Here is a 16,948-nt window from a genome sequence, read left to right on the forward strand (position 1 = left end):
GGAAAATGTTGCTGGTGCTCTGTCAAACCTAATGGAAAGAGAACTGCCCCACACTCAGAGGTTACTCTTACTGAATGAGACTTCCAATCTTAAAGCCACACCGCGTAGAATTTTACCCAATAAATAAAATTGAAATACAAGCATTTATTTGATGATAGATGTTTCATAATTGTAAAAATGCCTCATAAATGTACAAACAAACATGTGCTTTTGCTGTGAGCGGCTCAGCTCTACTAAGACCTGACTGTAACTTTACCGGGAGTGGGAACGTCTCCAGCTCGTTTCCATGGTGATGTGGACTAAAACCAGCACAATTTGAGATTTAAATAGTTTAGGTTCCCATCCAAATCCATTTTTTGATCGACCACTGCAAAAATAGCATGTTCTGTGTTGACCTGGTCATGTTTTGTACTGAGGCAACAGTATAGTCCAAAATGTTACGCAGTGTGCCTTTAAATTAAATATCAATGAACGCCGCCAAATTCTAGCTGGTCTCACAGCTGCTAAAAAGATGATAGCATGTCGATGGAAACTTAGACAAACCCTGAGTGTGGAGCAATGGCTCTCATCATTTAAGGGGAGACACTACAGGCAAAACTATTTTTTTTCAGTTTTCAGGTTTTGGGCCAAATTGGTCTCTGAACGTACACACTTTCAGCCGGAAACAGAAAACATGCCTAATCTTCACAATAACATGTTTAAATATTGCGCTGATTCAATGTTCCCCCATAGACTTATATGGGAGAATGCAATTTCAAGGGCCTTTTTCTCCAAACACATGTTTCTGTCATTGTGGCGACACTATGTCCACGTCAGTCGGACCTAAAGACTTCACATTTTCCAGCCTTGGACTGAACAATATTTGGAAGATTTTTTCAGGGGGATTTTTTATTATTTAATCCCTAAGCCCCATTTACTGAGCTTTGAATGTCAAAAAATAAGGCGAAAATTACATTTTTACACATTTTTTCACTAAAAAACAGCTTATTTTAAAACTAAACAAGAAATCCCAAATCCCCTCTGAAAACGTCTTGGTAACTCATTCATCAATAAAATGAAACCATACAGTTTCAAATTGATATCTGTAAATATACATTTTTTCCCTGTTCACCTGCAGTGTCTCGCCTTAAAGACATTGTCCAGCTGGAGCTCTCAGCAGCTCGGATCCACGGCGCCAAAAGCAAAAATATCTCATGTTGGTCAAATCTGTTACATAAAATGCAGCTACTGTATGAAACTTGATTGCAAATGCTTTTATTGTATGTAATAAGTATGAATTTACAGTACATAGTTATATGTATTCCAAATACAGTATAAATGTTACATAACTATATGTATCCAAAGCTATTTCTGTAGATGTCACTGACGGAGGAAATTAGCAAATATGTTTGTTTTGTCTATCACTCTTGTCTACCAAAACTTGTGTTGTTTGCTCCAAAATTATTTTTTTTTATTTTTATTTTTTTTATTTTTTGTTGCCATGCCTGGACAGTAGGGGTGGGACATGGGGGTGTGAGTGAGTGTGTGAGTGTGTAGTAGGTGTGGTGTTGTCTTATTGTATCTTTATTTCCTTAAAATTTACATGAACATGTAATGTGCATAACTGCTCATACTAAAAGACCCATTATCACAAAGGGTGAGGGGGGGAAAAAATATAAAAAATCTGTGCTGCATATGAAATTGTTATGTAAAACTGATAACCTGCACAACTCAGTAAAAACTTGATCACAAAAAAAAAAAATGAGTTCATCCCAAAGACAAAACCCCGAAACAAACAAAGAAACGAGGTTTATTCTATTCATATGAACACGGCAGGGAAAGCACAGGCGGCCCTCAGTCTGCTGCTCAGCCTAAACCACTCCTTTGAGGACATTTTAGGTTTCAGAACTACTAAGATGTTTATCCACAGGTGTTAATAGAGCTGAACTCCTCCCTGTGGTTTACAGAGCTTCTCAAAGTACTATTACACACTGAACGTTTGCACATTTTGTCATGTTTACAACCCTTAACATAAAGATTTTATTTTGATTTTTTTACTGAACGTTCAAACACAAGTAACAGACGACTGTGAAGTGAAAGCGAAATGAAACATGATTCTGTTATTTAAAAAAAATAGAAAAGTGAAAAGTGGGGCATAGTATCATACAGCATTTTCTGAGTTGTTAAATCGCCTTTATAACATTCCTCATGACTCCAGAATGTTCACACTTTGGCCTAACCATTAAACAGAGGCACCTGTGTGTGATCTACTCTCAGTATAATTACAGCTGTTCTGTGAGGCCCTCAGAGCTGTGGTCATTAAACAACATCATGAAGGTCCAGGAGCAACAGAGAGGTCAGGGATGAAGCTGTGGAGAAGTTTAAAGCAGCGTTAAGTTATAAAAATGTATATCTGTAAAACCAATATAATGAGATAAATAATGTTGTGAGATGTTGGTTCCTTCAGAGGCTTCAGAGGCTTCAGAGGCTTCAGAGGGTCTGGACACTTGACTGGGATTTCTGCTGGAATTCTCTGGCAGCTTTTGTGTTTGTTTGGAGATCCCGCTGTAGTGCAGCGTCTGGGTTATGGCCTGTGACTTGTCATGTTTAAACTGATTCTAAACATGTGCTGAGCGTGTCCTGGAGCAGAACCTTTGCTCTGGTGATGTCGTGTTCTCCCTGTGCAGGGAAATAAAGGACCACTTGGTTCAGACTTTAACTCTCTCCATGGTTTATTTGTAAAACTGTTGAGACTTAGAAAATCCACCACATCTGAGCAAATGCAGTGTCTTTGTGCAGCCTGTGAGGAAACTCCTGCTGTGATCCTGGGCTGTACAAAACCAAACACTAATGCAGCCTCTGTTCTTCAGCAACAGTTCAGGAAAATGTGCTCAGGAAACAGAAACAGTGGAATCACGTGTCGGATCTTTCCCATTTCTGTCCAAATCACAGACCTGCTGATTCACACTGGATCAGTTTGATCAGCTCGGAGTTCAGCTAAATATAGGAGGTCATTCACAGAGGGATTTTGACTTTATAAATCACTGACATGGGATTAACATCACAGACCTTCTCCGTGATTATGACTAATCACATGTGGTCCTGAGGTCAAACTCATCCCGTGTGAATCGAGCTTTAGGCTTCAGCTTTTTATTTCTAATGTACAAAAACAACAGTGTGCTTCAAATATGTCACACAGAGAGTTTTATTCAAGAGAAACTCTTTGGAGCCAGACTTTAAGCACAAAGTGAGTCTTTACAGGACTCGAACTACAAGAAGCTTCAGCCTCCGCCTGGAGAGTGAGTTAGAACAGTCGTTCCCCCCGGGGGCTCCTGGGACGGCAGGAGGTTTTAAAGGGTTAAAAATCATCACAGAGAACAGGTGATTAAAACTATCTCATTTCAGAAATGTGTTTCAAAAGCAAATCATCAGCTCATAATATCAGATCAATGTAATAATATCATTAAGTAGGACAGATAAAAGCTCCAGGATCAGACGCCTGGAGAGTCTGTGACCCGCGAGGCCTGAAGGACTTCACTTTCTTCTCTCGTCCTCGTCGTTCTTTCTTTGGAGGAGACTTTGTGTCTCAGGCCTGTTCTTGATGGAGCTCAGGCCTGTTCTTGATGGAGCTCAGACCTGTTTTTGATGGAGCTCAGACCTGTTCTTGATGGAGCTCAGACCTGTTCTTTTTTTTATTTTTTTATTATTATTCATTCAACATAAAAGCACAAGATACACTTACAGGTAGTGCACCAACCCAAAAAAACCCTCCCTCCCTCCCTCCACCCCCATTTACACTCATTCTCACTCATTCACACAAAAGGGCTTTTACTACAGTATCAGTGCTCAGGCTCCCACAGTAAACATCCCTGCAGTCTGCAAAGAAACAAAATTCGTGGCACAGGAACTGTGTGTGTTGCTGGTCCATTGACAGCACCATTTTCATTAACTACAAATCCATGCATAATTGTTATAATTTTATTTTAGGTACTTTTTTTTGTCTATTTTATTTTTGCTTTGTTTTGGTTTTTTTTCTTCAAAAAATATAGGACATTATCTTCACCAGACCAGGTCTATAGGGTTCTAAAACCAGGTCCAGTCCAGATCATGTCCAGGTCGGACTCAGCAACACACACTTTTATTTATATGTTCACTCAAATTAGGAAAACAACAGATTTCATATAATCTAATCAATAATGACACTTTCAAAATAAGCATTTGAGACCATCCCATCTACTACATCATTATCTGTTTCAACCATATACTTTTCTAAAGTTAAGAAATTCTGAATAAATGTTTTAAAGAAAGTAATATTAAGTGAATATCTATTTTTGGCCTTAAAAATAAACATTTTACCGAGTACAATAATTAAATTAACTAAATCATGACAGTCAATGAATTCTCCTAATGTAACAGAAACCACATCAAGCTTCATAAACAAACCAATGCTTAAACACATTTTTTCAACTTCTACCCAAAACAAAGACACAATATGACAATACCAAAACAAATGCAGGGTAGATTCGGACTCGTGACCACAAAAACGACAAACCTCTGATTCTATCATATTCCACAGTTTTAGCATTTTAGCCATGGGTAAGTTATAAATAATTTGAATTTGAAAGTAATGATTTTGCACATCGATAGTAGTTTTGTAGATTAATTTGAATATTGTGTCCCATGGCAACGGGGAGTCAAAGTAGTCCTCCCATTTTCCACATGTGCTATGGTAAATGGTAAATGGTCTCAACTTATATAGCGCTTTTCCACCTACATTAGGCACTCAAAGCGCTTTACAGCAAGGATCCACTCACCCATTCATACTCTCATTCATACACCAATGTACGCAGACACTGGGGGCAATGTGGGTGAAGTGTCTTGCCCAAGGACACAACGACAGTGTACACTTTCAGGAGGTGGGAATCGAACCCCTGATCTTCCGATCATGAGACGACCTGCTCTACCATCTGCACCACCGTCGCCTATATGGGGCAGCCTTCAGAGATTTCTTTATTAAATAAAAATGGTATATTTTTCTATTTATTTTTGTTCCTTTTTGCCAACTAGAGTTTCTTATTGGAGGTTTACAGACCGATAATTTAGTAGTTTACAGACCGATAATTTAGTAGTTCCATAATTAATTACTTGCTTCCATTTTTTCCCAATTACTCCTGTTAGTTGAGTAAATGAAAAGCTGGAACAGGCATCGCCATAAGTAGTTCTGAATTCATCATACTCCATGATCTTACCGTTCTCATTGATAATATCATTGACAAAAATGATTCCTCTTCAAACATATTCTTCCAAAAGAAAGGCTTTCCATCTATTAGAATATTAGAGTTCATCCATATTATCTGCTGCAAAATGTCGTCTCTTTTTTCTGGAACATAAAATTGAAAGCACCACCATGAGTGGATTTTTTCTTTTATGAACCCCAAAATATTTCCCAGCAGACTCACTACATATGGAAAATGGGAAGTCATCACTTGTAGAAACGGATACAATTTCTTATGATACAGTACATGTTTTTTGTCCAGCAGGACACTTGTGTACCACTCGGTATTGAGATACATCTTTGGAACAATCGATGCTTTTAAAGATAAACACATAGCTTCAAGGTTGAGAAGTTTCAGACCGCCATATTCATATTCATTGTACAAAACCTTTCTTTTGATCTTTTCTGGCTTGCCGACCTCAGACCTGTTCTTGATGGAGCTCAGACCTGTTCTTGATGGAGCTCAGACCTGTTCTTGATGGAGCTCAGACCTGTTCCTCTGAGCCGTGATGCTGATCCTTCTGTTTATTCTCCTGGGCTCAGTCTGAGGCGTCTGATCTGGAGCTAAACATCTTCAGGAAACATTAGTCTGTTACCAGCTGTGGAGAAGCAGAGATCAGATTAGCTTCACATTCCAAATCAATAATTACAACTTATTTTCACATGGTATATGATGTTAACCGACACTGGAATATATGAAAGGATAAAGTCTCCAGGTCTGTTTTTAATAAAACATAACCTGGTTATAATTTAAAAACAGTCTTTGCTGATGTGGGACCTTTAAATGAAGAATGGATTTGAATAAAGAAAAACTCTTTAAAACAAACTCCAACAGCCTCAGTGATTTTATTCAAAGAGACAAAAACAGACAGAAAAAGCGGCTCCAGGTTCAGAACAGTTTCATAAAGTCAGGACTCACCGCAGTGACTTCAGTCGACAGTGAGGGCTCTGTTTAAGGACGAGGAGCTCCTTCAGGTCTGAGTCACTCAGTCTGTTACTCCACAGGCTCAGCTCAGTGAGATGTGAGGGGTTGGACTTCAGAGCTGAGGCCAGAGAGGAACAGCTGATCTCTGACAAATCACAGTAACTCAATCTGAATAAAGAATAAATGATGTGATTAAAGTCCAGAGTTGAAACAGATAAAACAAACACAAAGACTGACATCAACAGTACTAAACGACATGAATTAAAACAGAAGAGTAAATAAAAAAAACAATAGAATTTTTGACAAATCGTTTAACGTTTAGTTCTTTCCTAAAACTTAAAAAAATATAGTTTAAACAATATACAAATCTTAATGTATAAAAAGCATGAATAGATAATTTCATTCATTTTTTGTCTCTTTTTAAAAAAAATCTAGACTTTCATTCTTCAGAAAATCTATTTATTTTTATATTGAACAAAACACAAACAAGTCATTAAAACTGTTTTGTTCATAGTTTGTGTTAAAACCTGAGCTCTGACACAAAGACAGTGAACTGACCTGAGAGTCTTCAGGCGACAGTCTTTGTGTTGCAGAAAACCACACAGATGAGACACTCCTGAGTCAGACAGGTCTTTGTTTTTACTCAGATCCAGCTCAGTGAGATGTGAGGGGTTGGACTTCAGAGATGAGGCCAGAGAGGAACAGCTGATCCCTGACAAACCACAGCCCAACAATCTGAAGGAAGAACAAATTAATTGATTTAAGTGCAGAGTTAATACAGATAAAACAAACACAAAGAAAGACATCTCCATTATTAAACGACATTAATTAAAAGAGTGAATAGTTGATAATAAAAACACAATAGAATTTTCCACAAACCGTTTAAAGTTTAATTCTTTCCTAAAACTTTATAAAATATAGTTTGAACAATATACAAATCTTAATATATAAAAAGCATAAACTGATAAATACATTTTATTTGTTTTCTATGTCTTTTTTTAAATCATTTGCAGAGTTCAAAAAGCCTGTAGGAAAAGACTTCTAGACTTTCAACAAAAACAAATCATTAAAACTGTTTTGTTCATAGTTTGTGTTAAAGTTTGAGCCCTGACAGAGACAGTGAACTCACATGAGAATCTTCAGGCGACAGTCTTTATGTTGCAGAAAACCACACAGATGAGACACTCCTGAGTCAGACAGGTCTGTGTTATAACTCAGTCTCAGCTCAGTGAGATGTGAGGGGTTGGACTTCAGAGCTGAGGCCAGAGAGGAACAGCTGATCTCTGACAAACCACAGCGCCACAATCTGAATAAAGAATAAATGAAGTGATTGAAATCCAGAGTTAACACAGATAAAACAAACACAAAAACATATTGATTAATAAACAACATGAATTCAAACTGAAGAGTTAATGAAATCATAATTTCAACATTTCTATGTTCAAATTATATTAATGAATAAATATGCCATTGTGTTCAGTTATGAGTATGACACATATATTCTTCCTACACTACCTGGAGGTATTGGTAACCTATAGGCCAAGGAGTGTGTTTTTCTATCTTAAGGCCTCACAGTGATTGATACGGGGCCTCACAGACACACAGTCTGTCTCAACTAAACTCACCGAGAATAACAACTTTTACTTAGAATGTGGACTCCAGCCGATCATCTTTAAGGATACGCCCTGTACGTACCTCATTTACATACTAGGATAAAAACCCATGTCTATCGTTGTTCAAATGTTCTGTTCTCTTCACCCAGTAAATATTCTCTACTCCGCGTTACTGGCCTCGAATCTTCCTTCACATAAATGATTTCACTTAATAATAACAAAACAATATAGTTTTCGACAAACCGTTTAAAGTCTCTTTCCTAAAACTTTATAAAATATAGTTTGAGCAACATACAAATCTTAATGTATAAAAAGCACTAATGTAATTGTCTGTCTCAGGGACTGCAGATGGAAATTAGCTCCAAGAGCTAAAGTCTGGTACAAAGCATCTTTTCATATGCTGATTAATGCTCCTGTACATGTCCCTGTCAAATGAATAAAATAAAATAAAACTAAACTAAATAAATGAATAAATTTCATTCATTTTGTTATGTCTCTTTTTAAAAAAAATAGTGTTCAAAAAGTCTGTAGGAAAATACCTCGAGACTTTCATTCTTATGGAACTGTGTTTACTTTTATCGTGAACAAAACAAAAACAAATAATTTAAACTGTTTTGTTCATAGTTTGTGTTAAAACTTGAGCTCTGACACAGAGACAGTGAACTGACCTGAGAGTCTGCAGGCGACAGTCTGTGCTTTTCAGAAAACCACACAGATGAGACACTCCTGAGTCAGACAGTCTGTTCTCACTCAGGTCCAGCTCAGTGAGATGTGAGGGGTTGGACTTCAGAGCTGAGGCCAGAGAGGAACAGCTGATCTCTGACAAACCACACCAACTCAATCTGAATAAAGAATAAATGAAGTGATTATAATCCAGAGTTAAAACAGATTAAAAAAAACACAAGGACTGACATCTTGATAAATAAATGACATGAATTTAAACTGAATGGTCCTTCCACTGGAGGTGACATTCAGTCAGCTAGCACGAGTGGGCACAGACGGATCTTCACCATGGCACAAGCAGCGCAGAAACTAGTCGCTAAAGTACCGACTCTTCTCAGCGACGCTGTTACCTACTCCAAACCTCGACTTGCGACCTTTTGGTATATTTTTTTTTCCAATGTGGTTTTTCAAGCTGCAAATGGCCAAAAAAAAGAATCTGAATCTGAATCTAATAATTAAAACCAATAGAATATAAGACAAACTGTTTAAAGTCTAATTCTTTCTTAATACTTTATGAAATATAGTTTGAACAATATACAAATCTAAATGTTTATAAAGCATAAACTGATAAATACATTTCATTTATTTTGTTATGTCCTTTCAAACATTTACAGTGTTCTAAAAGTCTGAGTTTCACTGTTCTGGAAATTAATTTATTTTTGTCGTGTAGAAAACTAATGCAAATCATTAAAGCTGTTTTGTTCATAGTGTGTGTTAAAACCTGAGCTCTGACACAGAGACAGTGAACTGACCTGAGAGTCTGCAGGCGACAGTCTGTCCTTTGCAGAAAACCACACAGATGAGACACTCCTGAGTCAGACAGGTCTGTGTTCTCACTCAGGTCCAGCTCAGTGAGATGTGAGGGGTTGGACTTCAGAGCTGAGGCCAGAGAGGAACAGCTGATCTCTGACAAACCACACATCCACAATCTGAATAAAGAATTAATGAAGTGATTAAAGTTAAAGTGATTAAAGAGTTAATACAGATAAAACAAACACAGACACATTGATTAATAAACAACATGAATTCAAACTGAAGAGTTTATAATAAAGAATGAAAGAATTTTCCACAAACCAATTAAAGTTTAATTCTTCCCTAAAACTTTCTAAAATAAGGGCTGTTTCCCAAAGCCTTGGTGTTGAAGGCTGTGCCTCCAAACTCACTTCCTTCCAAACCAAGGTCCTGCCTTGGTCCAAAAAGAGCTGCTACTGGAACTCAATTCAAAGGCAAAGGAAGTGACATCACAAAATAAAAAAGGAAGTTCTGTTTTGTCCAGGGCAGAGGGTCTGCTGAGGTAGATTCTAAGTAATTATAGTTTTACAAACTGAAGATAAATAAATATAAAGTTCTCACAGATGATGAAACCTATCTGAAAATACAAAATAAAGCTCGAAAGTGGGACTGAAAACTTGTGCTTGAAATCAATTAAATTCAGTTCCCACTAAACAGATCAAGTCCTTTGCTGCTCCGTGAAGCAGTGACATTTACTTAAATATTTGAATGAAACATTCATAAAAATTATAATAAAAATAAACAAATATTTGTTTTTCTATTATTGACTAAAAACAACTAAAACCTAAAATTAATTATTTTACCAAATCTTTGAAAAAAAATTTTGGTTTGTAAAAAGACACAAATAAAATGAACACGGGCAGAACCACAAAACTAGTCAGAGCTCGTATTTTTTTCTTAAAAAGTGGAATTTAAGTGCTTTAAAAAGTCACACAAGCCGTGCTGACTTTATTCACCTCTTTTTCTCTTCTTTTCTTGACAGCCGTGGTGCATTATGGGTGTTTTTGGCTTGAGCAAAGGCAGCAAAGGCTACACTGATGTATCCTTGGTAAATTAGCCACATGCTAACCAAAGGGAGGACACGCCTCCAGACGACTTGACCAATAGGTGTGTTTAAGACAAAGTGGCCTCGCCTCGATTCCAGACGAGACCAGGAGGTGGCGCCGAGGGCGGAGAAAGGCGCCTCTAATCAAGTCAGACACATCTCAGCCCCGAGAACAGAGAGGAGCCTCAGGTCACGCAGCGTCTCGCGTTTGTTAGAAAGAGTTTGGGAATAAAACTATTGTTAAAGTTTGTGACACATTTCTGCTTCTCCCACACACCAGACAGACCCATCACTACAGCTACAATAACAGACTCTCCTCTTACAGTCTAGGATTAGAATAATAAACTTATGCTTATTTAAATGTAGGCCATATGTTGAACAGACGGCACTTTCTGTCAAATATGAAGCATTTCTGCAGATTTAAGTCGATCTCTTTAAGTAGGAGCGTCAGGGCAACACGTTTCTGATCTAAACACAACTCAGATCCATCATCTGCCAGTCCTCTGTCAGCAAACGTGTTTACAGCACTTCATTTCCCACAATCCCTTTGGCCTTTGTAGTTCAGGCAGCCGAGCGAGGCGGAGAAAAGCAACTTCGCTCGCCGACCCAAGGCGCTCCAGCCGCCTCGGTCTCACGAGAATACGGCACCGTCGCACAGGTGGCGTCAGAGCGAGGGGCGGCCATCTTGGACACAAATCTGACCGGCCCGCAGCGCCCGCAGCGCCCGCAGCGCCCGCAGCGCCCGCAGCACCCGCAGCGCCTGCAACGCCTGCAGCGCCTGCAGCGCCTGCATAACCTCGCTCATCTTAAACACACCTAAAGAAACATCACTTTTGCGGAAAGTGATGATGTAGATGCCTGACCACGCCCACTTCAGATCAAGGCCACGCCCACTTCAGACCAAGACAAGGAGAGGTACCGAGGCTTTAGGAAACAGCCATAGTGTGAATAATGTACAAATCAAAATGCATTAAACACATAAATAGATAAATACATTACATGTATTTTGTTATGTCTCTTTTTAAAACATTTACAGGATAAGACTTATAGACTTTAGTTCTTCTGGAAAATAATGTATTCCCTACATGAACAAAACACAAACAAATCACTAAAACTGTTTTATTCATAGTTTGTGTTAAAACCTGAGCCCTGACACAGAGACAGTGAACTGACCTGAGAGTCTGCAGGCGACAGTCTTTGAGTTGCAGAAAACCACACAGATGAGACACTCCTGAGTCAGACAGGTCTGTGTTAAGATCCAGATCCAGTTTAGTGAGATGTGAGGGGTTGGACTTCAGAGCTGAGGCCAGAGAGGAACAGCTGATCTCTGACAAACCACAGAAACTCAATCTGAATAAAGAATAAATTAAGTGATTAAGTCCAGAATAAAGTCAGCGGAGTTTCTGTAGCAACAGCTGAACATCTGAGACTCTGGTTTGCAGCAGGACTCAGAGGTCAGGGGTAAATGCTGTAGATTTTCATCTCCTACACTTTACTTCACTCTCAGAGAACGGCTACGTCCCATCACTCAGTGATTAAAGGATGAGGAGGAGGATGGACGAGCGAGAGCCGTCACAGACCTGACACTGACCTGAGAGAGGAGAGCTGACAGTGAGGACTCTTCAGACCAACACACAGCGCAGACACTGAGGAGGAACTCAGCTTATTATGACTCAGATCCAACTCTCTGAGATGGGAGGGGCTGGAGCTCAGCGCTGACACCACCACTTCAAAGTGAACCTGTGAGAGTCCACACTTAACAAACCTGAAACAGATGTTAGAGCGACATGTGAGTGATTCTAACAGGTCTGTGAAGCTTCTGTCTGTGACTGAGGACTCACAAAGCCTTCCTGCAGTTCCTCACCGCTGGGATCAGTCTCTGTTTACCCTGATCAGACGTGAAGTACTTCTTTAGGTCCAGCTCCTCCAGGATCTGCTCTGACATCTGCAGCATGTAGGCCAGAGCCGAGCACTGGATCACAGACAGTTTCTCCTTAGATCCACCTCCAGACTTCAGGAAGTCCTTGATCTGCTGCTGCACAGACTGGTCCTTCAGCTCCATCAGACAGTGGAAGATGTTGATGCTTCTGTCGGGAGAGACTTTCTCTGTGTTCATCCTTTTAAGGTTTTCAATGACTTCTGTGATTTCTGATTCCTTTATTGGACTCAGCAGAGCTCCTAAAAGTCTGTGGTTGGACTCCAGACTGAGGCCATGAAGGAACCGCACAAACAGGTCCAGGTGGCCGTTTGGACTCTGCAGGGACTTTTCTACACATTTTCTGAGGAACTCATTTCGACTTAACCATGAGACGGTTCCTTCAGTTCCATAAAGAAACTCCCTGACCACCTCCTGTTTGTTCTGAAAGCAGTGGTGAAGGTAAACGGCTGCCAGAAACTCCTGGACGCTCAGGTGGATGAAGCAGTAGACTGACTGGTTGAAGACACTCTCTCGTTTGAAGATCTCAGTGCAGAGTCCGGAGTAGACCGAGGCCTCGCTCAGGTCCAGACCCACCTGCTCCAGGTCTTCTTGGTAGAACATGATGTTTCCTGTCTGCAGATGCTCAAAGGCCAGTCTCCCCAGCTTCAGGAGCAGCTCTGTGTCGGCCTCTGTCAGCCCCCAGGTCTCAGACCTGACCTCTGTTTGTGTCTGTTTGTACTTCCTCTTCCTGTGCGTCTGCACCAACAGGAAGTGTGCGTACATGTCTGTGAGGGTCTGGGGCAGTGGTCCGCTCTGATGGCTTCTCAACACGTGGTCCAGGACTGTGGAGGTGATCCAGCAGAAGACTGGGATCTGGCTCATGTTGTGGAGGCTGCGGGAGGTTCTGAGGTGGGACAGGACTGTTTGAAGCTGCTCTTCATCTGAGAACCTCTTCCTGAAGTACTGCTCCTTCTGTGGGTCAGTGATGAAGCCCCTGACCTCCGTGACCCTGTGCACGCACCGCGATGGGATCTGATGGGCCGCCGCTGGGCGGGAGGTGATCCATATAAGGGCGTGAGGAAGCAGAGCGCCTCTGATGAGGTTCACCAACAGTACGCCCACCTCTGACCTCTGTGTGACCTCAGAGATGAGCTCACAGCTGAAGTCCAGAGACAGTCTGCTCTCGTCGAGGCCGTCAAAGATGAACAGGAGTTTACAGACGGACAGAGTGTGGGCTGTGAGAGTCTGTGGGGCAGAGAATCACAACATTTAACATCCATGACTTTACACCACTTTCCTTCAACCCTCACTTTAAACCAGTGAGTGGTGGAGCTCCAGTGTGAGGGACTGCAGGGTTTACAATGGATTTAGCATTTCTCTAACGGGTTTGTGGCGTCAGTCTCCTGACGGGTGTGAAGGCTGACGGCCCACTTTCAGTGTCATGTTTCATTTTGAAGTGAAGAAAGGACTGGAGCATTTCCTACTGAATACACGGCGCTGGGCGTTTGGAACATTGGTCTGATGGATGTTCATCTTTATAACCGCGATGTGTCTCTGCCTCAGTCTGTGCTGTAAAGCTTTCATCTCCATCTGTTTAATCAAGTGCATTTCTTTCACTTGCTTCCTTTTTGGCCACAAGAGAGTGAGAGGATTAGCTCTAGGAAGCGCGTGTGAGCCGCTGCTTTGACCATGAACAATAGTTTGAAGCGTTTGGTGCAGTGAATGTGAACACAGACTGAACTAACAAACGCCCTGAGAGCCAGGAGTCATTTCAAAAGTGTTTGAGACTTTGAAATATATGATGTGAAAGGTAAAGCTTTCTATAAATGAGAGTGACCTGTGGATCCAGCGCTGGATGGAACACTTGGATCAGCTCCATCAGACTGTAGCGCCCCCTTCTGACCAGGTTCATCTCTCTGAAGGACAGTGGCACCACCAGCTGCAGCTCCTGGTTCTCTGAGCCCTGGGCCCAGTCCAGACAGAACTTCAGGACTGAGAAGGTCTTCCCCACTCCAGCCACGCCCACAGTCAGCACGGCTCTGATGGAGCCCTGCTGCAGCGCCCCCTGCTGCTGCTCAGGGGGCAGAGCTTTAAAGATGTCCTGGCACCTGATGGTGATCTCCTGGACCCGCTTCTTCTTGGACTGTGTCTCCAGACTCCTCTCCTCAGGTTGGGCTCTGGCCTCTTCACTGAGGCCCTCTGTGATGTACAGCTCAGTGAAGATGCTGTTCAGAAGAGTTCTATCTCCTGATTCTTCACTTCCCTCTGTCACACTCTCACATCTGCTGCTCAGGCTCTGCTTATGGTCCTTCAGAACCTTGTGGAGACCTTCACCTGGACACAGAGGAGGAGACACCTGTTAATGTTGATGAACAGGTCTCTTATTCCCTGCTGTAGTTGATGAGTCTCAGACTGAGCAGACTCACCTGGTGCAGGGCCTTGAACCCCCTGATCAGGACTGTTGCCTGTGTCTCCACACTGAGGCCAGGCGTCCTGCTCTGACTCTGTTTCTCTGTGACACAAACACACAGCACTGAGCACGTCTTTAACATCTCACAAGAAACCATGGAAGTGGACATAAGCAATATCAAAAGTAACATAAATTCATTTTTTATTAGAAGTGAAGATGAGAATGAAATTATAAATATTGTTCATATGTTTAAGAGTAAGAGGTCCACTGACAGCTTTGATTTTGATATGATGCTGGTAAAGGAGATCATAGATAGCATTGTAATACCTTTAACACACATCTTTAATCCGTCTTTCCTTACTGGTATCTTTACAACTGCAATGAAAATATCAAAAGTAATACCTATCTTCAAAACCGGCGACAAACACAAATTCACAAACTACAGACCAATTTCTTTACTTTCCCAATTCTCCAAAATTCTAGAAAAGCTGTTTGACACAAGAATGAACACATTTTTAAATAAGCACAAAATAATTAACGATAGGCAGTTTGGTTTCAGAGCAAATAGATCAACCTCTATGGCAGTCATGGATCTGGTGGAGGAGATTACAACTGCAACAGACAATGGAGAAAATACAGTTGGTGTCTTTATAGATCTAAGTGAGGCCTTTGACACGATTAATCATCAATTACTTTTATCAAAAATGCAAAGATATGGTTTTAGGGGAGTCGCGTACGAATGGCTAAAAAGTTATCTCAGTGGGAGGCAGCAATATGTACAAATTAATCATACTAATTCAGAAAAACACACCATAACTAATGGTGTCCCGCAGGGATCTGTTCTTGGGCCAAAATTGTTTATCATGTACATTAATGACATCTGTCAAGTCCTTAAGAACAGTGTATTTTGTTTGCTGATGACACCAGCCTCGATTGTTCAGGACAAAATGTTGAACAGTTAATGCATACAGCTGAAAAGGAACTAGAATGACTAAAAAGATGGTTTGACTATAATAAATTATCAATGAATGTGAATAAAACAAAATATATTATATTCGGTAATAAGAGAATTGATAATCCAACAACACTAAAAATCAACCAAATGGAAATTGAGAGGGTGGGACATACACATGTTTGGGAGCACATGTTGATGTAAATTACGTGAAATCAAAAGTATCAAAAATAATTGGCATATTGTGTAAAATCAAAGCAGTTGTAAATCAAAAATCACTCCATTTATTATACAATGCTCTCATTCTTCCAGACCTAAATTATGGTGTGGTACTCTGGGAGAATAATTATGAAAGTACAATCCAACCCGTTTTTATCCTACAGAAAAAAGCGGTTATAATGCCCCAACAAATCCTTTGTTCATTAAATTAAAAATACTAAAACTACACGACTTAGTTGATCTTGGCACAGCTATTGCTATGTATAAGGTTCATAACCATACGGTTCCTGAATGTTTAAAGAAAGGTTTAAACCCAGAGAGACTGGTTATAATCTCAGAGGAACTCAGATCTATCAGAAAAGAGCATTTAGCCAGATGTGTCTCAGTCAGAGGAGGAAACGTCTGGAATAGTCTGAATGACACCTTAAAAAACTCAACATCCTTAAACGCTTTAAAAAAAAAATTCAAATCTAATGTAATTAGCAGCTATAAGGCACTAGCGCAAACTCACATATAAACTCTCCTGTGTGCACTATATTTTGTCTTTACATTACATTATTGATTGATGTGTGACTAATTGATACAGAAACATAATCATTTGTCCTCATCTTGCAGGTGGTAAAACTGCTGTATCTAAGTTACTATAAGTTGTAATAGGGTTTGTCTTTAGAAAAGTGTTTCACTTCAGCCAAAACCCTTTTCAGTCATTGTTTCTGTGTTTTCATGTTTTGTCGTCAATCATGTCTATGTGAAGATACTGACTGAAATAAACTAAACTAAAAACAAAAAAATAAAAAAAAGTTACAATCACAAATATAAAGCACAGTTTAGGTCAGTTCTTACTGTGAGTCTGGAGCAGGTTCACCACTGAAGTGTAGAGGGAGATTTTTAGACCTGTCGCTCTTCATGGACAGAGCCGACACTGAGGCTGTAGATCTGCTTCTGTGGAGAGAAGATCAGGTTTTCCACTGTTTCACTTCTAACTGATAAATGTGTCCTTCTCATGATTTGGCACCTTTTTAAGCTTTTCTTTAAATTACAAAATCATACTGTTCCTCTGTCCAGCTGCTGTTTTGCATAATGGCTGCTCCCTAGTT

The 16,948-nt window shown here is 40.2% G+C and overlaps 1 protein-coding gene across 1 annotated transcript; it reads right to left on the minus strand.

Annotated features, from left to right (window-relative positions):
- Positions 1-6,169: 6,169 nt before the first annotated feature.
- Positions 6,170-16,780, minus strand: LOC306982512 (protein NLRC3-like; the record flags this gene model as incomplete). The annotated part of the gene is made up of 11 exons (XM_079582448.1): positions 16,695-16,780; positions 14,697-14,782; positions 14,108-14,604; positions 12,194-13,515; positions 11,985-12,117; positions 11,526-11,680; positions 9,268-9,444; positions 8,461-8,634; positions 7,309-7,485; positions 6,738-6,914; positions 6,170-6,347 (listed from the first exon to the last, which is right to left on the minus strand). The coding sequence occupies exons 1-11, from the start codon at positions 16,757-16,759 to the stop codon at positions 6,170-6,172; spliced, it is 3,141 nt and encodes a 1,046-aa protein (XP_079438574.1). The 5' UTR covers positions 16,760-16,780.
- Positions 16,781-16,948: the final 168 nt, after the last annotated feature.

This window comes from Gobius niger (assembly GCF_951799975.1).
Source record: "Gobius niger genome assembly, chromosome: 24".
Taxonomy (NCBI): domain Eukaryota; kingdom Metazoa; phylum Chordata; class Actinopteri; order Gobiiformes; family Gobiidae; genus Gobius; species Gobius niger.